General features: G+C 36.7%; 2 protein-coding genes across 2 annotated transcripts in view; one reads left to right on the forward strand and one right to left on the reverse strand.

The window, feature by feature from the left end:
* LOC107755972 (protein FAM98A-like) overlaps positions 1 to 3,270 on the forward strand; it is a 6,156-nt gene extending 2,886 nt beyond the window's left edge. The window contains exons 5-8 of the mRNA XM_016572936.1: positions 707 to 787; positions 904 to 1,020; positions 1,144 to 1,311; positions 1,834 to 3,270. Coding sequence (XP_016428422.1) covers positions 707 to 787; positions 904 to 1,020; positions 1,144 to 1,311; positions 1,834 to 2,448 — 981 coding nt within the window. The 3' untranslated portion in view covers positions 2,449 to 3,270. The remainder of the gene's footprint in view (positions 1 to 706; positions 788 to 903; positions 1,021 to 1,143; positions 1,312 to 1,833) is intronic.
* Positions 3,271 to 5,244: 1,974 nt separating this feature from the next.
* Positions 5,245 to 22,455, reverse strand: part of LOC107755973 (ras guanyl-releasing protein 3-like) — a 34,040-nt gene continuing 16,829 nt past the window's right edge. Inside the window, 16 exon segments of the mRNA XM_016572937.1 lie at positions 5,245 to 6,451; positions 8,091 to 8,476; positions 8,799 to 8,948; positions 9,583 to 9,619; positions 11,054 to 11,201; positions 12,039 to 12,154; positions 12,417 to 12,530; positions 12,962 to 13,042; positions 13,180 to 13,455; positions 13,868 to 13,984; positions 14,810 to 14,983; positions 15,747 to 15,894; positions 16,467 to 16,604; positions 19,462 to 19,524; positions 19,884 to 19,986; positions 20,583 to 20,807. Coding sequence (XP_016428423.1) covers positions 6,443 to 6,451; positions 8,091 to 8,476; positions 8,799 to 8,948; positions 9,583 to 9,619; positions 11,054 to 11,201; positions 12,039 to 12,154; positions 12,417 to 12,530; positions 12,962 to 13,042; positions 13,180 to 13,455; positions 13,868 to 13,984; positions 14,810 to 14,983; positions 15,747 to 15,894; positions 16,467 to 16,604; positions 19,462 to 19,524; positions 19,884 to 19,986; positions 20,583 to 20,652 — 2,130 coding nt within the window. The 5' untranslated portion in view covers positions 20,653 to 20,807 and the 3' untranslated portion in view covers positions 5,245 to 6,442.

The following is a 22,455-nucleotide window of genomic DNA, read 5'->3' on the forward strand; positions in this document are numbered from 1 at the left end:
GTGTGTGTGTGTGTGTGTGTGTGTAAAATAGTATATCAGTCTGGCGAGTAAACAAAAAAATTTACTAGCCAATGGCGATTATATTGCCAAGGTGTGCGTAGAGGGTTGTAATATAACTCCGATTGGATTCATCTGAAAGAGGGAAGTCATATATGCCTAGGATGGCTTGAGGGTGAGTAAATAATGGACTAATTTTCATTTTTGGGTGAACTATCCCTTTAATATCTTTTTATTTTAGTTTTATTTACAAAAATATTATTTAGCTATATTTTTAAGCTTAGTACATCATCTTAAACTTATTTTATTTCAGTTAGTAAGGAAACATGATTTTTAGGTTTTTCATCTGATTTATTTATTTTATTTATTTGGTTTCAGCTTTATTTCAATTAATGAAAAATGTTTAATAGTATTAGTTGAAACAGTTAAACTGTTTTACACTTCCAAGTCAAGATTTCTTAATATGTTTTTATTTACAATCCTATTTAGAGCCAATTCTAATTATTAACTGCAGTTACACATTCCATTTAGACGAATCCAGATTAATCAACATTAGAATGATGCACCTGTTGTGAAGCTGATGTAATATTGCATTAAATTATTTTCTGTTCATATAAGAATGCATGTGCATGTTAATTGGTGAATGAGAGTCATTGTTTGTTTGTACAGTAAGCCAGTAGGTTCTAATCAAATGCATTTTTTCCCACAGCTGAAGGAAGCTTTGTCCAAGGTCCCTCCATCTCATATAGGAGAACCTCTACTGAAGAAACCACTGGGCCCTGTACATTGGGTAAGCTCTGATTTAGATTTTTATCTTCTAAAAACACTAAACTAACCATTTTAAATTTGAACACCGAGTTAAATTGCCCATTTTAATTGGAAGTGTGTCTCTTTTTTTACCCCCAGGAGAAAATTGAAGCAATAAATCAAGCACTTGTGAATGAGTATGAAGTCAGAAGAAAGATGTTGCTAAAACGACTGGATGTGACGGTGCAGTCTTTTGGCTGGTCGGAAAGAGCCAAGGTACAAGAATCTCTCTTTTACTTTACATATAGCATAAAACAAGAAGTTTACACTGATTAAACTAAAAGAATGAATAAAAATGTGATTCTATACAGTAATTCTATTACTTGTAATTCTATACAGACACATGTTGATAGACTTACGAAAGTGTACCAGCCTCTTCGTGTGGTGCTGGCCACTAAAACCAGAGTGTCTGTGGCTCACCTGTTTGCTGCTAGAGAAGATTTATCAAAGATCTTGAGAACCAGCAGTGGTCACATCAGGGAGAAAACAGCCTGTGCCATTAACAAGGTGGGTTCATTTTGAATGTATTTTCACATTCTTTAAAATTGTATGTAATTTTTAATTGTTGCCGCACTGTTTCAGAAGTTAGGGGTTGGTAAGATTTTCAAATGTTTTTGAAGGAAGTCTCTTATGCTCACTAAGGCTGCATTTATTTTATCAAAACTAAAGTAAAAACAGTAATATTGTGAAATATTACACTTGAAAATAACTGCTTTATATTTAAATATATATTTAAATGTAATTTCTTCCACAGCTGAATTTTCAGCAGTGTCACATGATACTTCAGAAATCATTCTAATATGCTGATTTAGTGTTTAAAAAAAAACACCATTATCAATGTCAAAGCTTAATATTTTTGTGGAAACTGATGCATTCTTTGAAGAATAGAACGTTCAAAAGAACAGCATTTATTTGAAATAGATATTTTTGTAAAAATGTAAAAGTCTTTACTGTCACATTTAATGTTTCTTTCAAAAAAAAAAAAAAAAGTAGTGGTGGACCAGTGAATTTATTATTCTTGTTTATTAGGTCCTGATGGGTCGTGTTCCTGATCGAGGAGGAAGACCCAATGAGATCGAAGCCCCACCTCCAGAGATGCCCACGTGGCTGAAACGGCAAGATGGTCCACAAGGGGGCAGTGGAGGACAGTACTACTCTGGTGGTGGCGGAGGAAGAGGTGGTGGAAGAGGTGGCTATGATCAGCAAGGCGGCCGTGGAGGACATGAGAGAGGAGGTGGCGGCAGAGGTGGGAGAGGAGACCACCGTGGAGGTAAAGCTCAGGGGAACTGGCAGGATGGCTCTGGCGGAGGTGGATACCAGGGCCATTACCAGGACAGTGGATATCGAGGAGGAGGCCAGCAAGGACCAGGGTACCCAGGAGGAGGATATCAGGGCGGAGGTGGGAGTTACCAGCACGAAGGCTACTATCAAGATGGAGGACGACACCAGGAGAGAGGAGGAAGGGGCGGGCGTGGGGGTAGAGGAGGAGGAGGAAGAGGAAGAGGCAGTGGGCAGGGAGGAGGATGGGGTGGAAGAGGTGGGCAGAATTTTAACCAAGGAGGGCAATTTGAGCAATTCTTTCAGCAAGGTGGGCATCAGTATAACCAGGCCGGCTTTGGCCAGGGAAGACAATTTACTAGCTGAAAAGAGACGGTTACTGCGATCTACAGCTTCAAAGAGGACCCACAATTCTCTGAGGGTAGGAGACCGAGAGAGACACAGGCCTCTGAATGAGCGGATAGGCATTGCATCTCATCATTCACATGGTGCCTGTGGAGTCTGCTTTACAGAGATCTCCTCTGAATGAACAATGTGCTTCTGCATGTGTACGGTTGGTTTAAATGGTTCTGCTTCAGGCAGACCATTTAAACTACTTCAGTTATTTGGAAGTGCGTGCTTGGGTTGCCAAAAAACTAGGATGAACTTTGTGTTGCTGGGTTTTTCTTCTTCCTTCCTCATTGATGATTGACATCGGTCCAGTCTACTGCCTGATCTCGCTGCCCCGACAATCTGACGAAGCCTTATACTAGGAAGTTAATCAAACTTTTGTTAATCTAGTTTTATTTAGGGAAATGTTACTTTAACATCATTAGTTCTCAATGTCCAAGCTGTAATTTCAATGATCAGCACATTAAAATTTTTTTTTCTTTTTTTTCTCATCTCTCTCAGTGAGATTTTGTTAACATATGAGTAAGGGTCATGCTCTCGTGTGAATGTTCATTTACTGACTGTGTGGAAACCCTGAGATTGATTGATTGACATGATTGGAGCTTTTTGCTGTTTTGGGAAAGAATGGTACAGTTCACCTTTACAATGTGTAAAGGTTTTTGAATGATTAAATAAACCATAAAGCTCAATTTTTTTGTGTATTTTATTAAAAAAAAAAATTTAATCACAGAAAACTGATGAATTTCAAATGATGACAATTTCTTTCATTTTCTTTAATATAATATAATAATAAAATATCAGCATTTACAGTGACAAAAACAACTAAATTAAATACAAGAATTCTACAGAAATTATGCAGATTCCTAAGATGCAGTGTGGTCGTGACATGCTTAGAAATACAGTGGCCACATGAGGGCGATAGACAGCAATTTATTTTAGTTTTATACCTGCAAAATGGGGCAAATCCTAAACATTTCTCAACATTCAAGGTCACTTAATCACAGTTTAAACCAGTCATTAGGAAACATTAAACACAAACTAGAATTTTTTTAAAGCCAAAGACAGTTTTGAATAGTTGCGATTAGTCTGTTTTAGGGTAGTGTTTATTGATGTTTTCCATGAACAGCAAGTGCAATGAAGGAATCAAAGACATTTCTACAGATGACATTCAGTTATTACGCTCATTCTAGTTAAAGCAGACTAAGTTCATATCGATGTTCAGATATTTTGTCTTCAAAAATACACTATAAATACTTTTAATATAATACTTTTGTTTTCCAGCTAAAGTTACATAAATGGTCTCCAAATATTTCAGTCCAAGATGGTAAAAGTCCCTTGTTGTTTAATAATCGGTTTTATGGGTCAAGCTTATTTTCACTGGCAACCCTGAGATGCTGAGATGACCTGCTCACTGCACACAACCTTATTTCAGCATTGGTAAAAACCTAATAATAATTGGATTGCTCTTTTTATTTTATATAGTGAAGCTCAGAAATTTAGTGGGGAAAAATAAGTGCAGCGAGAACCTTGGCAATAAACATGTTTGTATGTTTGATGTTCAAAATGTAGTAAATGTACACCTTTTCCTCATGTAGACCTGGCATCAACCAGAACATTCATTAGACTATAATCAATACAGCAATGACAAGGTTGATCATTTTACAGCATTAATTATTGGCCATATCATCTGATGGCCCAGAAGTGGCAAGAGTCATCAGTTTTTCAATACACATCCCTTGATTTTGCAAACCTTATATTACGTAAAGATGTTTGCACAAGAAAATGTGTTAATATGGCTGCTGCTGCTGCTCATAAGTCAAATAACGTGTGCTTGAATGATCATTACAACGATTTCGCAGTAATTCTTATCAATAAGTGAAAGACAACAGATGTATTAGAAATATCCCACAGGAGGTTCTGCTACTCTAAGGCTCTGAAAGTCATGCTTAAATTATTCACTTTAAAGGGATAGTTAAGCCAAAAATGATATCTGAAAAGAGCTAAAAATAATAATAGTAGCAAATAAAAAAAGTAAATAGTCTTGGTATCCATTAACTTTCATTGTATGGAGAAAAAAAAAAAGATTACTCAAAATGTTGTAAGGTGATTAAACGATGACAGAATCTTTGGGTGAACTATCCCTTTAAGTAGTATGCTTTATATGCTACATCAAATCAAAATATATTAAATTTAGCATATGCCTTTAACACCTCTCTTCTGATCTCTGACTATTTGAATGCTAACTAGCACTACAGATACACATGCATCATTTTATCAGACAAACAGATGAGAGCAGAATCATTAGCACAGCATTAGAATAATACTCTGGCAACTTTTCTGGCAACAGGTAAGTGCTTTCAGCACTACTCATCATCAAGGCTTCAGATGACAGATATGGTTCTCAACTGCTTCAGGATATCATTCACATGAGCCACTGGCATCTAACATTAATTCTGTAATCATTTAATTCCTTGCATTTTGTTTCAAACCAAATGACTTTCTTTTGTGAAGACTTCTTTTCAGATGCTATATTCTATACAATGAAAGTGAATGGGAACCAACAACAAGACAAAAACACCATATTTGTCCATACGACTCATGCCAAGTCTTCATAAGCCTTCAATAGATTTTTTTTTAGATGAGTAAACTGAAATTTAATCTGATATTCACTGAAAATTTTGCCTGACAGACATGGTCACCATTCACTTTCATTGTATGAAAATCCTTTTGTTTTCCAAAATAAATACAAGAAATAAACTCATTTTAGTTACGAAAGCCATGAGTGTGAGTAAATGACAGAATGCTCATTTTTGGGCAACTGTCTCTTTAAATCTGCAATTGTGGTGCCAGAAGAGCATCTAATCCTATAGGCTCAAAGACTCACTATAATCACTGTTTGTCTTTGTTGATCTGTTGATCCACCTGTGTGGTTTCTGACTCTCTCTCTCTCTCTCACACACACACACAGTCTGCAAAATTTATCGTATGAGGCTTGTCCCATCTCAGCCTGTCGGGCTCTAACTAAGCTGAGATGTTTGGGTGTCAAACTTATTTCAGAACATATGGTGCTGAAGGACACTGTGTTGCCCTGGCGACAGACTATCGATGGACTCGTCTGGCGCTTAGCAACAGAGGCCATATAAAACACCTGGTCGACGGCACACCTGTGTCAGCAGAATTGAAGTCTTTGAATTCATGTATATATAAAGATAATTTTCGACCTTACATAGCTATCAATGTTGCTAAGCAGTGTTGATGTAATGATGCATAAGGTCAGAGGTTACTTCATGGACTCTTGTCCGCCTTTTCTCAAGCACAGGAGACACAACTATGGTGCAAAACATTAGAGAAATAATCTTTGAAAGAGTGTAGGTGGTTTTTATAATTATATTTGGGGTAAAGGGTTTTAAAACTCGACGTACCTTCCACTTCAGATCATAATGTGTTGCTTGGTAACACATAAATGAAGTTAGTGTTTTAATGTTCTATCATACATGAGTTCATCTTCATCTTTCCCTCCGTTACATGTGCCAGCTCCACTTACGACTTTAGACAGCCTGAATATAACCTTCACATCCAGTGTGTCCTTTCTGAGTAGTGCTTTTGGAGAACGAAAATCAGCAGAAACGGCATACCTTGAATACTCTTCATGCTGAGTATTCACGCTGATGTATCCGTCACGTCAGCTTCCAGTGATTCTGTAAGGTTTCCAACCTGTCTGTTACAGGACAGCACAGTGCAGTCACTCTCTGTTTAGTCCGAGACCTTTCCTTTGATGCAACTCTTCCCCCAGTTCAGTCAGCGGGTTGCCTGCCGCACCTCTTTTACTGTGGCTGTAGAAATAGTGGCCCTATTCCTGATCCACTGGAGGCATGAGGCACCCCAGCACGCCCCCTAGAGCGGACAGCCCTCTGGGCCATGGTCCTGACAGGCTCCAGGGTGTCCTGCATGGGCCCACAGAGCAGTCAAGTCAGCTGATCTGAAAACACACAGTGGAAGATCATGAGGACACATGACTTATTTGTTTAAGGAAAATAATCAGTGCTGCCTGCTCAGGACAATTTCAGTATGCATTTGGGATTTTTGGGGGAAGTAAGCAAACTCTGAACACTCTAGTAACTGTACAGCAACATGCTAAAACTGCTCAGAACACCTTAGCAACCATATAGCAACACCCTGGAAAATTAAAATTTTCTTAAGAAAATTGAAAAAAAGGTGTTTCTTCAATCACTAGAAAATAAACTTTCTTAAATGTTTAAAATCTTAGATTTTTGTTTTATATTGTCTGGCAAATATGTCCATCAGTGTACACTACAATTCAAAAGTCTGAGGATTAAAAAAAAAAAAAAAAAAAAAAAAAAAAAAAAAAAAAAAAAAAAAAAAAAAAAAAAAAAAAAAAAAAAAAAAAAAAAAAAAAAAACTTTTATTCAGCAAGGATGCATTAAATTGATCAAAAGACAAAAGATTTTTATTTACAAAATCATTACTGTTCTTTTGAAATTCTATTTATTAAACAATCTTGACACAAATGTCATGGTTTCCACAATAATATTAAACAGCAACATTCAGCTTTACCATAATAAGAATGAATTACATTTTAAAATATATTATCATGTAAATATTTATATTTATTTATACATTTATATTTATTATATATTTATAAAACATATTTTAAATATAGTATATATTAAATAGAAATAATTAATTTGATATTGTAACTATTTCACAATATAAATGTTTTTATTGTAGTTTTTACCAAATAAATGCATCCTTGATGAGCAAAATATATTTCTTTCAAAAACATAAAAAAAACTTACCCCAAACTTTTGAATGGTAGTGTAATTCTTTTTTTTTTCTGTAAGAAATTTGTTAGTTTTAATGAAAATAAATCCACATCTGGAACATAAAAATAAATGATTATAATTATGATGATAATTATTATTAAAAAAATAGTTTGATTGAAGTATTGTGGTTTTATATTTCCACCTAAAAAGATTAAAAATGTTTAAGTTACTTAAACATGAATATTCATGAGCTGATCACCTAAAAAACAATTCTGCATTGTAACACTGACAGGTGCAACAACAGTATAATCCCTGTGTGTCAAGTGACCCTGCCTTTTTAAAGCCTGTTCTACAAATGACATAGAGATCTGAATTTAACAAACACAGCAACACAATCCTGGTCAGACATATGCTCTGTGTTTTAACCCAAAACAAAGTGTCTGCCAGGTCCTAAAATAACAGCCTAGAGCCCTACTCAGGTTAGTGCTACTCCATATTTAGGCCCATCAGCATGAGTGCTGTGGTGCTCATGACTCTGCGACCTCTGATGAAGATTATCTCTAGAGCGACGAGAGAAGGGGCCAGACTGTGGAACCTTGGCGTTTCCATGGCAATGGTTGAGCAAAGTTTCATAAAAACCTGTTTCAGGGCCATGAGAGAGGCAGGAAGGGATGTAGGAATTAAAAGACAGTGAAACAAGTGGTTTGGTTGGTTCGTGGGATACACAAGGTCTTCCTGCTCAAACAAATCTGAGGACAACACACTGCAGCTTTAAAAATAGTTACAGGATAATTTCTTCAGAATTCAAATGAGATGCTTTCCGCTCAATCGTACCTCAGAGGTCCTAGTTCTGTTCATATGCTGTTGTGCGAGTCCATTCTGCTGTGAATCTTCGCTGTGCTCATGTGAGTTCCTGCTGTTCCTCGTCGCTGCCGAACTCTGTGTGTCGTTCTCCCAGCGAGCAAAGCCTTTGCTCTTGGATGCTTTGCGGTGTGGCCTGTACCTCATTTTGGGGAAGGTGTGTGACCCGCTGTCTGCAATGGCCACCCAGCCATTTTCGGACCACAGGGGTTCTGTCTGCGTGGCCTGACTGGTGGTGGCTCTCTGGAGCCGCACTGAGATGCGCTGAGCTGAACCGGTCATCAGGGTGATGGACTTTCCCTCCAGGTCAGAGCCTGACAATGGCGATACAGCAGGGAACGTAAACACCTCATCATCATCTGTGCAGTAACAGGACAAGAGAATGTTAGCAAAGGGAATCGGGAACTTGTTTGCAAATAATATATCTTGATTTATGTTTAATCAATGACTGGCAAATAGTCGTTTTTTTTTCAGTGAAACCATATGATGATACTAACTTTCACATTAAATGATTTTAATAAAAAAATGGATGTAGAAAAGACGATACAGCTATTTTCAATGTTAAGTGTATGTTTGTGTGTGCTTGAGAGAGAGAGAGAGAGATCACACTCATCTATGCATTTCACCCTGTTTTACTCGGAGATAAGCAGATGGTGATGTACTGTACAGGTGTATTTTCACCTTTACAGGTGGGCAGGTTGGGGCTGCTGGGTAAAGAGCTGTGTGTGAGCACTCCAGGAGACACATTGCCCAGTGATGTGGACCGAGGGAGACGTCGACACGCCAAAACCAGTAGCTCACGACACTGTTTATGGCAGTTCACACCACAGTCTGAAAACAAACAGCAGAAAGTGTGCATTTACCTGGATATATAGATGACAATTGTATACAATAAAAAAGTTTAAAAAATGTATTTACTAAAATATTACGCACACATGCATGGGACCAATTTATATTCTTTTTGTAAATGTGATAAACAGGATATCTAATAAGCCACTAATATCAACTAAATAAACAGAGAAAAGGGTAACACTTTCTATGAAACCCGTATTTATAATACATTATAAAGGTATTCGTAAGGCATTATAATGAATGCATAATGCATTATAAAAAAAACTTATAATATGTTGTATCATCTCATGAATATTCATAAGAACAGTTTTAATATATTATAATATTTACTTATTTGTGGTTATAGCTTTTAAGAGTATGATGATTTATAACACAATATTATGATGTATTATAATTGTTGTTATGATTATTCATGAGTTGATATATTATACGTTTTTTTATAATGCATTATGCATTCATTATAATGCCTTAAGAATACCCTTATAATGTATTATAAATACGGGCTTCATAGAAAGTGTTACCGAGAAAAGAAACTAGTAATGAATTTACAAGATTAGTGCACTCCTCAAGCATCAACATCTACTGTGATTTGCCCTATTTATTTATTTTTTACCTTTGCACTTGTATCCTTGTTTAATAATTCCCCAGAGCTGAAAACATGGACCGACCACGGGGTGAAAAGGAAGGGCATGAAGACAACAAAATGGAGAGAGAGAAGCATGTAAGTAAATATAAATTGGGGACAGAAGCAGCAGGTTCATGCTGTTTGAGTTTATGGTTTTCTGTACACAGACCTATGAATAATAAACAGGATACTTCCACACATTACACCCTTCCTGTGCAATACAGTGTGACAAGGTGGATCTGTGTGTGTGTGTGTGTGTGTGTGCGTGTCTGAAAGTCTGTTTAAAAGAATGTGTGTGTTAACTCAGCGGATTCCTGTCTAACCATCTGTGTAAATACAGAACGATTTGAGCAGCAGTGACTATACCTAAAGACTCACTGTAGTGTATACACTCACTCTATAGTTCATCAGCCCTGAATATTTAGTTCAGTGGCAACAGGAAATGTGCTGCATTTACTAGGAAAGACATCATTTTGTACATAACTTCTGTTCTATATAAAAAAAAATAAAAAAAATCCAGTGGTTTTATGTTTTGTTAAATAATCCAAAAACATCCTCAATTTCTTCTTGTTGAAAAGTTTGGGGTCGGTAATACTTTTACTTTTTAATGTTTTAGAAAGAAGTCTCTTATGCTCATCAAGGCTGCTTTAATCAAATATGCAGTCGAAACAGTTATATTGTGAAATATAATTACAACTTAAGTTTCTATTTTCATATATTAAAATTGTTATGTATTCAAGTGATAGCAAAGTAGAATTTTTCAGCCGCCATTGCTCCAGTCTTCAGTGTCACATGATCCGTCAGAAATCATTCTAATATGCTGATTCAATGCTCAAGAAACATTTCCTATTATTAACGTTAAAAACAGCTGCTTATTATTTTTGTAGAAACAGCGATGAATAGAAAGTAATAAAAAAGAACAGCATTTATATGAAATAGAAATTGTTTGTAACACTAGAAATGTCTTTACTGTCACTTTTGATCAATTTAAAGCATTCTTGCTAAATAAAAGTATTACATTTCTTTAAGAAAAATAAAAATGTGACTGACCCCAAACTTACGAATGGTAGTGCATTTCATTATTTTTAATGGTCAGCCACTTGGCCTGTAATGAGAAGAATAGCAATAAAATGTTTAACTTAACTAGCCAGAAATCTTGGGAGTGAGAAACAGCTAGACACTGTGGTTTTAAGGTCGGATTTAACCTTTAAACACTGTCTGCATCGATTCAGTGATGTTGTGGTAAACTCAGGTCTTGCTAGGTATTCTTGTTTGCACACACACATACACACGCAGTGCTGAAGCCCTCAGAAGACTTCTACTGAACTTCAGTCCCAGAGATTATCTCTGCATAAGTACTGCACTGCAGAAATCTCCCAAAATACATTACCAGTTGTGCTGATGTGAATGGAAAGTAAATTTAGTAGCTCTTTATGAGCCAAATAAAATCAGCTCTTACAAATCCAGCGCAGTGTACACAGAACGTTGGCTTCAGGTAAGTCATCTCCTGGAAGTTGTGAATAAATCCAGGCCCCATCTTACACTGCAGCAGCGGGTTGGCACGCAGGAAATACGCAATCATCTCATCCTTACTGATCAATCCATCCCTGCACAAAAAGAGAGAGATCATCATGATATCCTCCAGCTCATAAAGCAGTATTTCTTTGCTTCCTGTGTCAAAACAGGTACGATATCTGAATAGAACCGTTAGTGTGAGTGCAAGAGCTCATGAGAAATGCATGCAGTCACATGCCAGTAATGCGGTTTGAGCGCTGAACTGCTAAAATGAACCACAGAGGACGCCTGGGGAATTTCTGAGTGTGTGAGAGAGTCTGTGCATGCCTGATGCTGTGCATCCTTCCCCGGGAGATATGACCTTCAGCCTTTTGACAGTGCAGCAGGTAACCCACACTGAGCAGCTGCATGGCCTGAAGTGACTAATGATGCATTACACATGATGCATTTTCTCTGATCATTAAAAATAAATACATAAATCATCTTTTATGCATTCATCCAGTGGTACAGAAAGCATCAGGCGTAAATATTTGCCGTATTTTCCCAAAACGCAAAAAACACTGCACTTAAATGCTGTTCAAAAATGTATTATTGTTGTTTAAATATTACATCATGGGTGTTGTTTTGTCGGCATGCCATGATGCTCTGCTCCATTTACAGCGATTAAACATGCTTACGAGTTTAGCATGGTTGAGAAGAACCCTTTGTGGAATTTCCAGACACACTAAATTGACCCTGTCAGAAATGAGATGATGTACTGAAAATGCGTCCCTTCCAATATCATCGAGCGCTTCTGAATCTCTGCCCAGGCTTATAAAGGATCATCAACACAGACTATGAGCTGCTCTCACCAACAAACACTATTAGCAGTTTGGCACTGCAGGGGCCTGTTACAAGAATCACACATTTCACACGCTTTTCCTACTTACTGGTCTTTATCAAGCACGCAGAAGGAATCGAGGAAAGGGAAATTTGCAGCGATACTCTCAAAGTCTTCCTGAGATATGTATCCGTCATGGTCGTGGTCGTAGTTACGAAAGACAGACTTCACATGCAATGAATAACAGGAATACATAAGTTTAGTGAATGTGTTGCAATGAGCAAAAGCTAAATACACACATCTGTTAAATGACTGGACTGTTCTCTGTATGTGGCATAAAAAATGTGCATTGATATAATATACCATATAATCAAATTAATCTGATTGAACCATTCAGGAAATTAGAAATAGGCTTGACATAATCATAATATTCTGGTTTTATCAATATCATAAATGTCTGTGAGTATTGATGCTGACAACATCTTACATCCACAACTTTCCTGATGTGTTTGTTGACCACTGAGGGATCTGGTTTGGTGGTGACCCCAGAGGCCCAGTCCAGTGGAGCCAGAGGTTTGTTGGGCATTGTGGGTGACGTGGGCTGCAGAAAAAACATGGATGTTATGAAATCAATTCTGTTCTGCGCTGATTTTTACAAAAGAGACCCTTTCCAGCAGAAATTCCTTAAGAGAGAGGAAGAAATCGATTACAGTTGTGAACACAATATCAAATGGGTTACAGTATAAGACAGGATAATCTTATGAAAATGTTAAATTAAATGACCAAAACATGTTGAATTAGTGGCTATGAGTCATAACACTGCAATTCAAAGGATTAAAAAAAAAAAAGCAATTATTTTTCAATGCAAATCATTTTGTAACATTATATATGTCTTTACTGTCACTTCTGATCAATTTAACGCATCCTTGCTAAATAAAAGTATTCAATTAATAATAAAAAATAAAAAAAGAGTATGAATTTCTGAACAGTAGTGAATGAGCAGAGCACGCATGGGCCGTACTGTCATCTTACCTGAGATTTGGGGTTACGGGGTTCTCTAAGCAGGGACAGCTCATATATTTCATCCTCTGTGTAGTACAGATCCAAGGACAGCTTTACAAAAAAAGACATAAAATAAAATTAAAGCCAATAATTTCCCTAAGTGGACAAAACCACTGTGATTCAGTGCTGCGGTGAGACTTTGATTGAATGTGGAGATCTATGACCAGAGACATGCGAGCAGAACCCACAGTGAGCAGGTAGATCAGGTCCATGTTGGGGTCCACCTGAGCCACAGCGCTCTGCAGGGACACCAGCTCATTAAAGGTGAGATACAGCTGCTGCATCTTCACGATGTTCACTTTCCCATCCTCCACCCAGTCCGGGAAGACCACGTGCACGGCGATCAGGTCCTTCAGGTGAACACCTAGGATTGGGATCTTAAACCCTTCGCTTTCACTGAAGGCTTTGCGGTAAGCACAGTAATTGCCTTTTGACGAAACCAGCTCTGTCATTTCATTCCAGATCTGTCAATAGCATAGAAAATGACAGTTACTGAAATTAATCACCTCTTTCTGTTAAATGTTCTAGATATCACACGTCCGACCACTCGCTTTTTTCCTTGTTAGTGCATTTCTCATATACAGGGGCCTGAAATGACACTTAAATTAAACCTAAAATGTATTCATTTGCATTATATGACAAAATATCAAACCAAGTGACATCTGCAATGAGCAAAACCTTTTTGTACAACAAACTATACTTTTCTGAGACCACTGTAAGATTATGTCTTATAAAATGTTTCCAACATCACATGAACTCCTTCGGCACTGGGAGATGGCCTCCAATCACAGTTTGACTTTACGGACAAGGGAGTGAGTAGTTTCTTAACAATTCTTAGAGAAAACTAAACAGCTGTTTTTGGAATGACTTTTGCACCTTGGTGACCTCTGGGCTGAGGTGAGAATGAGTTTCCTTCAAGCGGGAAATAGAGCTGTGACTCAGACCCCCGACCACAGCCATCAGCGTGTTAAAGTTCTGCAGGTGGAGCAGTTTCTGAAAGAGACAGAAGAGATATATAGACTGTCAGACAGATAGACAGATATACATAGACAGATGGACGGATAGATAGATAGACAGACAGACAGACAGACAGACAGACAGATAGATAGATAGATAGATAGATAGATAGATATAGATATATAGATTTGATCCATTAGTTCACATATAATCTAGGGCTTTTCATTTGCAGCATAATTGCACAAGTGCTGGCTGATCTCATAAAAGCACAGCTCTCCTTTATTACTTGAGCTCCAGCAACTCGACAGCTCGACACTTAACATCTATTAGCTGACATGGATCATGCCCAGCAGGCCTTAAAACAGATACTAAAAGCACCAGCTTTGTACTGAAGGGATGCCTGGGTGCTCTTCACAATAGAGGCGTTTCATACACCCCTGGCGGCAGGAGAGCAGGCAGGAGGCTCCCTCGCACTCTTTCGCTGGCAGACATTTACATATCAAAGGGGCTGGAAATGTCATCTAGCTGTTTTCAGAATGCACTTACAGAAACTGGTTTGCTGGGTAAAGGGTCACGCATTAGCATAATCAACGGTACAGTCAGACAGCGTGTCACTTTAGTGTGTTACCCAGAATGCATGTTTATTTTCAAGATTACTGGTCTTTTACCATACTTAGTCCTTCGTAATGAGTAATTCAATCATTTTATGGGTTTCATCACCTTGAAGTTGCATTTCCTGTAATTTGATTTTCTTTCACATGTTTTATTATTACCCCTGTTTTATTATATATTATATTAATTCTTTAGGAATATTCCTATTTCTATAGGCAAGCTGAAAATACATGTACAGTATGTTCTTACCTGTGCAACATGGATGTATTTGTTGATGACCTCTGCTCTGTGCTGAGGGGTGAGTTTACTGAGAACCATCAGTTGAACCCACTGGGAGATCCCGTTAAACAGAGCGATAGAGCGCTCTAATGTGGGGTTATCCACTAGACAGCCATGAATTACGTAACTCTGGTAATCTGTGAACTGAGAACATAAACATAAAGACACATTCATACTAGTTTTAGAGAGAAACAAATTAAAAGCAGCACTGCTGCCAACTACAAAGTCATGTGACAGTAGTTCAGCTGTTTTCAAAGTAACACAACTTTTCCAGTAACAAGCCTCTTTTTGCAACCAGTGAATAAACATGCTAAATTAAATGGTCAGTCTGATGTATTGTTGGAGGTGAATCGGTTTCATTCTAGTGAATCGGCTCATCTTAAACAGTCTTGGGTTGGAAAGTGGGATTTTAGTGAATCGATTCGTCCTGAATAATCCCCTCTTTGTCTCTTATGCATTTAGCATTACATCACTTGCTAACCATAGATCCTTTAGAATGAGAGTCCAAACTACTACTACTGAGAGTGAGTACATTTTCATGAAATTAACATTTTTGGCTGAACCGTTCGTTTAAATGTCATGGTTTTCCAGAGCTTCTATCACATTATTTCCCCAAAGTTTAGTACTGGTTTAGAAGGGAGGAATGGATAAAGGAAGGATGATTGCTAACTAAAACATACTTGAGTGTTAGCTGCTAAGAATAACAAGGCAGGACGATGGAAAAAATCAGCAGAGCTGATAAGTGAACCAAAGTGTGTTCTCATATGCATAGACTTTTTTTCTTTCAATATCACAAAAACAAACACACACACACACGCATTATCTTCACTGACGTAAGTCCTCTACAGCTGCCAGCCTTCCCAGGTGAAGGAAACACTATTTTTCCATTTCTGCTGTGCACACTAACCGATATCCTTCTGATGGACTTGTACTCTAAGAAGGTGAGGTGTTCGGCCAACTCAATGGGTTCCAGATGATCAAACAGCAGTGACGCTTTACCCTTCTTCACCTGTTTCTTTCGCTGAGTCAGTTTACGCATCCAGTCATATGAGGGGCTGAAGAGATAAACATGTTTTCACTGTTTTATGTTCATTCATATGAATTGAATTCTATTACTACACAATACATTAAAAATGGTTCATTTTTTCCCCAACCTTTCAGTATTATTATATTCTCCAACAATATAACAATATTAATTCAACATAATATTTAGAAAATGGATCTTCCTTTATATAATGTCACACTGTTGTCTCAGTAATGTCACAGCACAAACAATAATTTAGTTTAGGATCATTAACCAAATATGACAAGACATCTGCCATAATCTCATAATATAATCATGAAATGATCTCCTGAATTCTAATGTGTGAAATTTAAGATGCCATTCAGTGTTAATTAGTGACAAAGTCTAAGCGACAGGTGGATAATGCTTTATGCAATAATTTCCACATAATCTGAATCAGTGATTAAAACACATGCTCATTAGTGTCAAGTATTTTAATCTTGATCAAACTTATTAAAGCCAAATAGGTCAATAGTACTGACGCAGTCAATGATCGGCACACTGTGAGCAGATAAACAACCATCAGAACCTGTGTGAGTGTTTGTGTGTTGTAACAACACTCACATTGTAGAAATGTCAAGTAGTTTAATGTGCTCGTCACCACCCAGCTGAGCGGCTGCATCTCGAAATTCTTCTGTAAGACGGATCAAACCTAGATCCAGATCAAACTCTGCAGGGAATAAAGTTGTAAATTACATTGAACTTTCAGTGCTGTGGCTAAACACAAAGTGTTTACCAAAGTGTACAAATGGCTCTCTGTATTTCAGAGAAAGATTTTTTTTCCTGCCCCGCTCATTTACATTTCAACAAAATGATAGAAACCTAATTGTTGTAACTGCAGGCTGATGAATTGCTTGTCCAATCACATTGTATATATCAGTTTCCTCTCAGTACTGCTCCAGCTGCCATACTTAATGCTGTTTGTTGTCAGGTAACAGCCTTGAGAAAATCGTCAAACCCATCATCACCGTACTTACTTGTGGGGAACTGTAACCTTGAAGAAGAGTCTGTTTAGACCACAAACGCAAAAGATAGAAACAGTTCACAACTCTGCAAACATTTGTTTTGTTGGTTTGCTGTTTGTGCTAATTAAACTCATCTTACACTTACAAAAAAGTATTGTGGCGGCACCATGGTACAGTGATGGTACGAGATAATACTTTGAAGCAAGAATGACCATATTTATATGCAGCAACATAGTGTTTAGATGGAATTTCATGGTATTTTAAAGCTGTGGTTCTTAACTGGTATGTTGTAATCCAAAAATGGTCTATTTGCAGGTCTATTTTGGGTTACACACAACAAGGAAAAAACAATAAAAAAATGCAAATATAAAATAATAATAAAAATACCCAACTGTGTAATCCTGCAAATTTAGGATTTATTTTAAATAACTACCAATTAAAAGGGAAGAGAAAACTCTTCCTGCTGTTTATGTTAAAGGCTGTGCATCTAATGGACTACAATATTTTGGCAAAATAGGCCAATATCGTCAAATTGTGCAACATTCTCAAAACAAAATATGAATGTTTCTTGAGCACTAAATCAGCATATTAGAATAATTTCTGCAGGATCATGTGACACAGAAGACTGGAGTAATGGCTGCTGAAAATTCACATCACAGAAATAAATTACATTATAAAATATATTCAAATATAAAACATTTTAAATGGTAATAATATTTCAAAATATTACAGTATTTATACTGTACATATCAAATAAATACAGCCCTGGTAAGCATAACAAACTTCTTCTGAAAACATAAAAAAAACAAAAAAACAATGGTATTACAATAATACTTTGTACGTAGTTCTAGCAGACGTGCAGAGTTGATTTCCTGCGGACCCCCTGAAAAACAGCAACAAATCTAGCCTGACTGGATATATCCAGTAAATATCAAGGCTACATTTTAAATCAAGCAAGTTTACTTTTCCCCCAGCAGGATGCAGTTCTGCAAAATACTGACCTCCTTCATTTTGTGATGTTTTTGTTTTGGTGACTCTCACCAAGTCCCTGGAGAAAGGAACGGATGAAGCGTATTTATGTCAGATGCATGCCCTTTATCATTAATTATGTAGATGTTTTTGACTGCCGGACTCACTAAGGGCACTGAGACACAAAAACACATTCTTTTCTGGCTTTTCTGTTTTTTTGAGACATAAACATCAGCTGGAATGTGTGCCCAGCATGAGTCAGAGTGACATCATGCAGTTAGGAGGCAACAACCCAAGGGTGTTTGTATTGTGTAATTGTGCATATTAGTGAGACCAATGAGAGCAGGGGTCAAAAGGTCATCAGACAACTTTTACACAACACCTCAATTTACACTGATAACTGATAAGTTACACTAACCACAGGTGTGGGCGTCTTTGTGTGTGTGAAAGTGTGTGTGCGTGCGTCTTTTTTGATATCAAATCGGATAAAACTATTTCACATTTTTTAAACTTAATATAATGATTTAAATTGCTAATTACATTGCATATTAAATGTATTATATATTAACATAACATTTGATAGTCAAAACTGAAAATTAAAACGAGGAAGAACAGAAGGGGAAATTTCAAAATGTCTTAGTATTTGTTTTTCCCCTTTTGCTTAAATGACAAGCTGCATGAACGCCATAAGTTTGTGTGAAACCCAACGATCATGTTCTCTAGCATGATCCAGAGAGAATTTTGTGCTTTGATGAAAGGAAGGAAATCTAAACGTCTCTACAAGACTTTGCATGGTCATGGTCAAATTTACTAGACTAGTGATCAAGAAATAGGGCAGAAATCTTAGATATCCTTATTCATTTTACATTTCATTGTCAGTTTTTTTTAAAATTATTATTCTAAAATGCTGTTTATTTCCAGTTTTAACCCTTTACCTTATTAATCACTTGTGGTGTTCCCAGTCAAAAATTACCAACCTACAATAAAATCACTTATACATTTCTTGTTATGCTACATTATTACCAAATCTTAAAATCAATCTTTTTGTCAGTTTGTTTTCTTTTTATTAGCACAGGTTTTGTAATTCTGTTTGGAACTGACTGATCGTAGGCCTCACTGATCTGAGCTTATTCACCATGTAAGTTGGTCATTTTTGCTGAGCAAAGTCAGTAAGTTTAGTCCAATGTGATAACAATAACAAGCATTTTGGGGAAAAAGAAAATCCTCTCAAATTCAAAATGACTGGAACACAACATAAGTGTTCAATTAGATTTTGATTCCCAGATTATTATATAGTCTTGCATTTATTCTCAAAATAAATCCTGAACTCCTGAATAAAAGCCTGTGGTTTTGGTGGAGTGATAGATCTGAAACTGGCTGGCATGTCCTTGTGACATCATCACTCCTCATTCTGAGTGCAGGCAACAGACACGCAGCCCCCAGAGAAAAAGAGGAAGAACAGAAGGGGAATAAAAAAAAATGATAACACTATATAATAGCCCCCTCACGACATGTTCTGTTGTTGCCTAGCAATGCAAATAAACACCTTAAATCCTTCAGAAGAGGAAACTCATGTGGAATAAATGGGTTGTTTATCTTGTTAAATGGAAGCTGTTTTTATTTACCTCATTAAATAGCAGATCTTCAGTCGTGTCCGCTGGCAGTCATCTCCCCGACAGTCACGATACGTGATAGAGAGTCAAGGAGCATTAAACATGCTGGAGAATGTATAACAATAGTATATGCACATACTGTACAATATGCAATGAATGAATGGCATTGCATTACACAACATATTAATTCAAGTGCCATTTATTTAGAAGAAAGATAGCAGAAACACACTTTCAAGAAAAACATTTCACAAAACGAAGTTTGTTAGGGTTAAAGTAATTGCATTAATTCTGATAAAAGCTCGGACTAACATAATTTTCTTGTAGATGCCAATTGGTATCCACTGAGATCTAACATCAAACATTTTTAAAAACAGATATCTACTGAAACATCAAACACAAACCACACATGCTCATACTAGACTGGCACAGGATATATAATCAGAAGTTTCCCAGCGAGCTCGGTGGAGGACACATACCAGCGATGCATCAGCAGAAGGGTTCGGGGAAGCTGATTTTCATGCAGCTCTCCTTCATCATCTATAACAGAAGAGAGACGGTCACAGAAAGAGGGAGGAATATTTAAAAAAAATAGATATAATATAATATAACCACATTATAATCATAATGAAAAATAATAATATATTATAAGAAAAATGAGTTATGGAGAAAGGGAGGATTATACATTTTTAGTATTTTGCAGATTTATGAATAGCAGCTCAAAAACATAGATATAATATGAGATACAGTATGATACATATATGAGAAAAATTTGACATAAAGACCTAATGGAGGATATCGGTAAACAATCAATAACATGGATCAATAACATTGATCAGTAATTAATATAAACAATATGACCAGCAATTTTAAGTATGATTATTTATAGTTATTAGCAACTATCATTAAGCATAAAAGAGGTCATTAATCATATACAATCACAGCAATCCATAATGGGATCAACCATGACCAATGACAGTGGTCAATTACGGTGATTATTATAATCAATTAATGAATTTGTACAAACATAAGATCTAGCAACTGAGCTAGTCTGAGATTGGTGTGTGAATCTGTTAGAAACCTATAAACTATGGATAGCGGCCAAAATGATAATTGTCATTTTAGTGTTCACTCACCAAACGCACGAATGCAGGCTTCCAGCAGTAGCTCCAGAGAAGCAGCTTTCCCCAGCATAAATGACCCCATGACCTCCCGTCCGCCCTGACCTCACTGGGACATCCAGCTCTCTGCCATTAGGCAGGTCACCGTCTCTCTCTCTTCTTTTCTCCTCTCTTCCACTTCTCTTCTCTTTTAAATGTGCTCAGTGTGCTCAGCAAAACAATGGTTGACTCTGTGCCTCACTGCAGAAACAAGCAAAACACTGTCAATTATTAAAAAAAAGTTACAGAAATATTTGATGAAGCCTTTCACATGCTTGCACCAAGGGGCTTTATAGTGAATGAACTGATGAGGCTTTATAGTGAATGAACTGATGCTGTTCATTGTATAGTTCTTGCTATACAGTTCGTCAGCCGATCTTCGTCTTTTTCACACTTTCGATGAATGCAGCACAAAATAGGCCCTGAAACTTTTTTAAAGTCTTTTTCAACAAATGGCCAGTGAACGGAAGTGCTTAACCTTCAAAAAATGTTCATCATCAACCTCAGGTGGTCAAACTAAATTAGCTATTTCATTTTCCATTCATTTTATAAGAGGCTAGTCATTTTTGCTGAATGTCCAAAACCATGGTTTAAAAAAAAAAGACTATGCAAGAACTTTGTATAAATTAAGCTATCACTTAGTAAGCTCTGGCTAGTTTGGGTTTGTTGTTATTGATAAACTTTCCATAAATTAAATATTTAATAAATAATAATGTCTTACCATAACTTGGGTAAAAGGGCTGAATACTCAAGCTTGATGAATGCAGTCAAATTAAGTAAATAAAAAATGCAGTCATTAAAAATTATCAAAATGAATTAAAAATATGAAAATGGATAGATTATTGTCTTCCCATTGTTCCCAAAATGTTTTTATTTAATGCTTTTTGCATAAAAATGGTTGAATATAACGGCATTTAGTAATACAAATTTGTTACATTTTTGGGAAAAGACAAAATAGTTTTAACAAAGATAATTTGCATATCAGTTAAACAGATTATGCCTAAATTGGCTTTAAAACTAGCTATTATTTATGCTAGGTTAAGTTCATGTTTAAAAAAAAGTTGATCTAACATGCTTAATAGATCCCACAAAAAGCAAACAAACAAAAGAACATTGGATTTGTGCTTTTAAAAAATGAATAAATGGTACCCATAAAGTATTTCTGTGGTCTCCAAACCATATCAGCAGACAGACCTGCGTTAAGGTAGATTGTTTGACTGCTTTATTCTTCTATGAACTCCCTATGGCAGCTATCAATTTTTCATGTCTCTTGCGGGAGCTCTGTTTGCATGACGCTACATCACACATCACCATTCCACACAGATGGCATGACATCATTCTGGCTCACTCAGCTGCTGCTGGACGTACACAGCCTGATTAGAGCTTACATAACATAATAGTGTCTTACCTCATTAACGCTTATGAACGTGCACGTGTCCACACGTAAAGGATAACTAGCCCTTCACACTACCACTAAATCTTCCTGCTCTTGTGTTGTTTTGTTTTATTTCTGTCTTATGCTGTGATGTGTACATCAGTTTTCCGGATGACGTGTGTTTTTTCCTGAATCCTTTATCTATGTAATCAAAACAGGCAGGGTAAGTGTGTGTTCCTGTGCACAAATAGCTAATAGATTAATTTTAGATTTGGGTTTATTTTTAACGTGGTGAAGATCAGAAAAGGTGCAATCTGAAGCATCAACAACAAATTATCCTTCAAAATACAAACACTGGAAATCAACTCTAGCCATAACAACAACAACAAATGTACAAAGACAATAAGCAGCTGCTTGTGATGGGAGAAGGCTCAGATTAATCTTGTGGGACCTTCAGTCGGCATCCTGATCTTT

Source organism: Sinocyclocheilus rhinocerous, unplaced genomic scaffold (genome assembly GCF_001515625.1).
Source record: "Sinocyclocheilus rhinocerous isolate Xijiao unplaced genomic scaffold, SAMN03320098_v1.1 scaffold1764, whole genome shotgun sequence".
Taxonomy (NCBI): Eukaryota; Metazoa; Chordata; class Actinopteri; order Cypriniformes; family Cyprinidae; genus Sinocyclocheilus; species Sinocyclocheilus rhinocerous.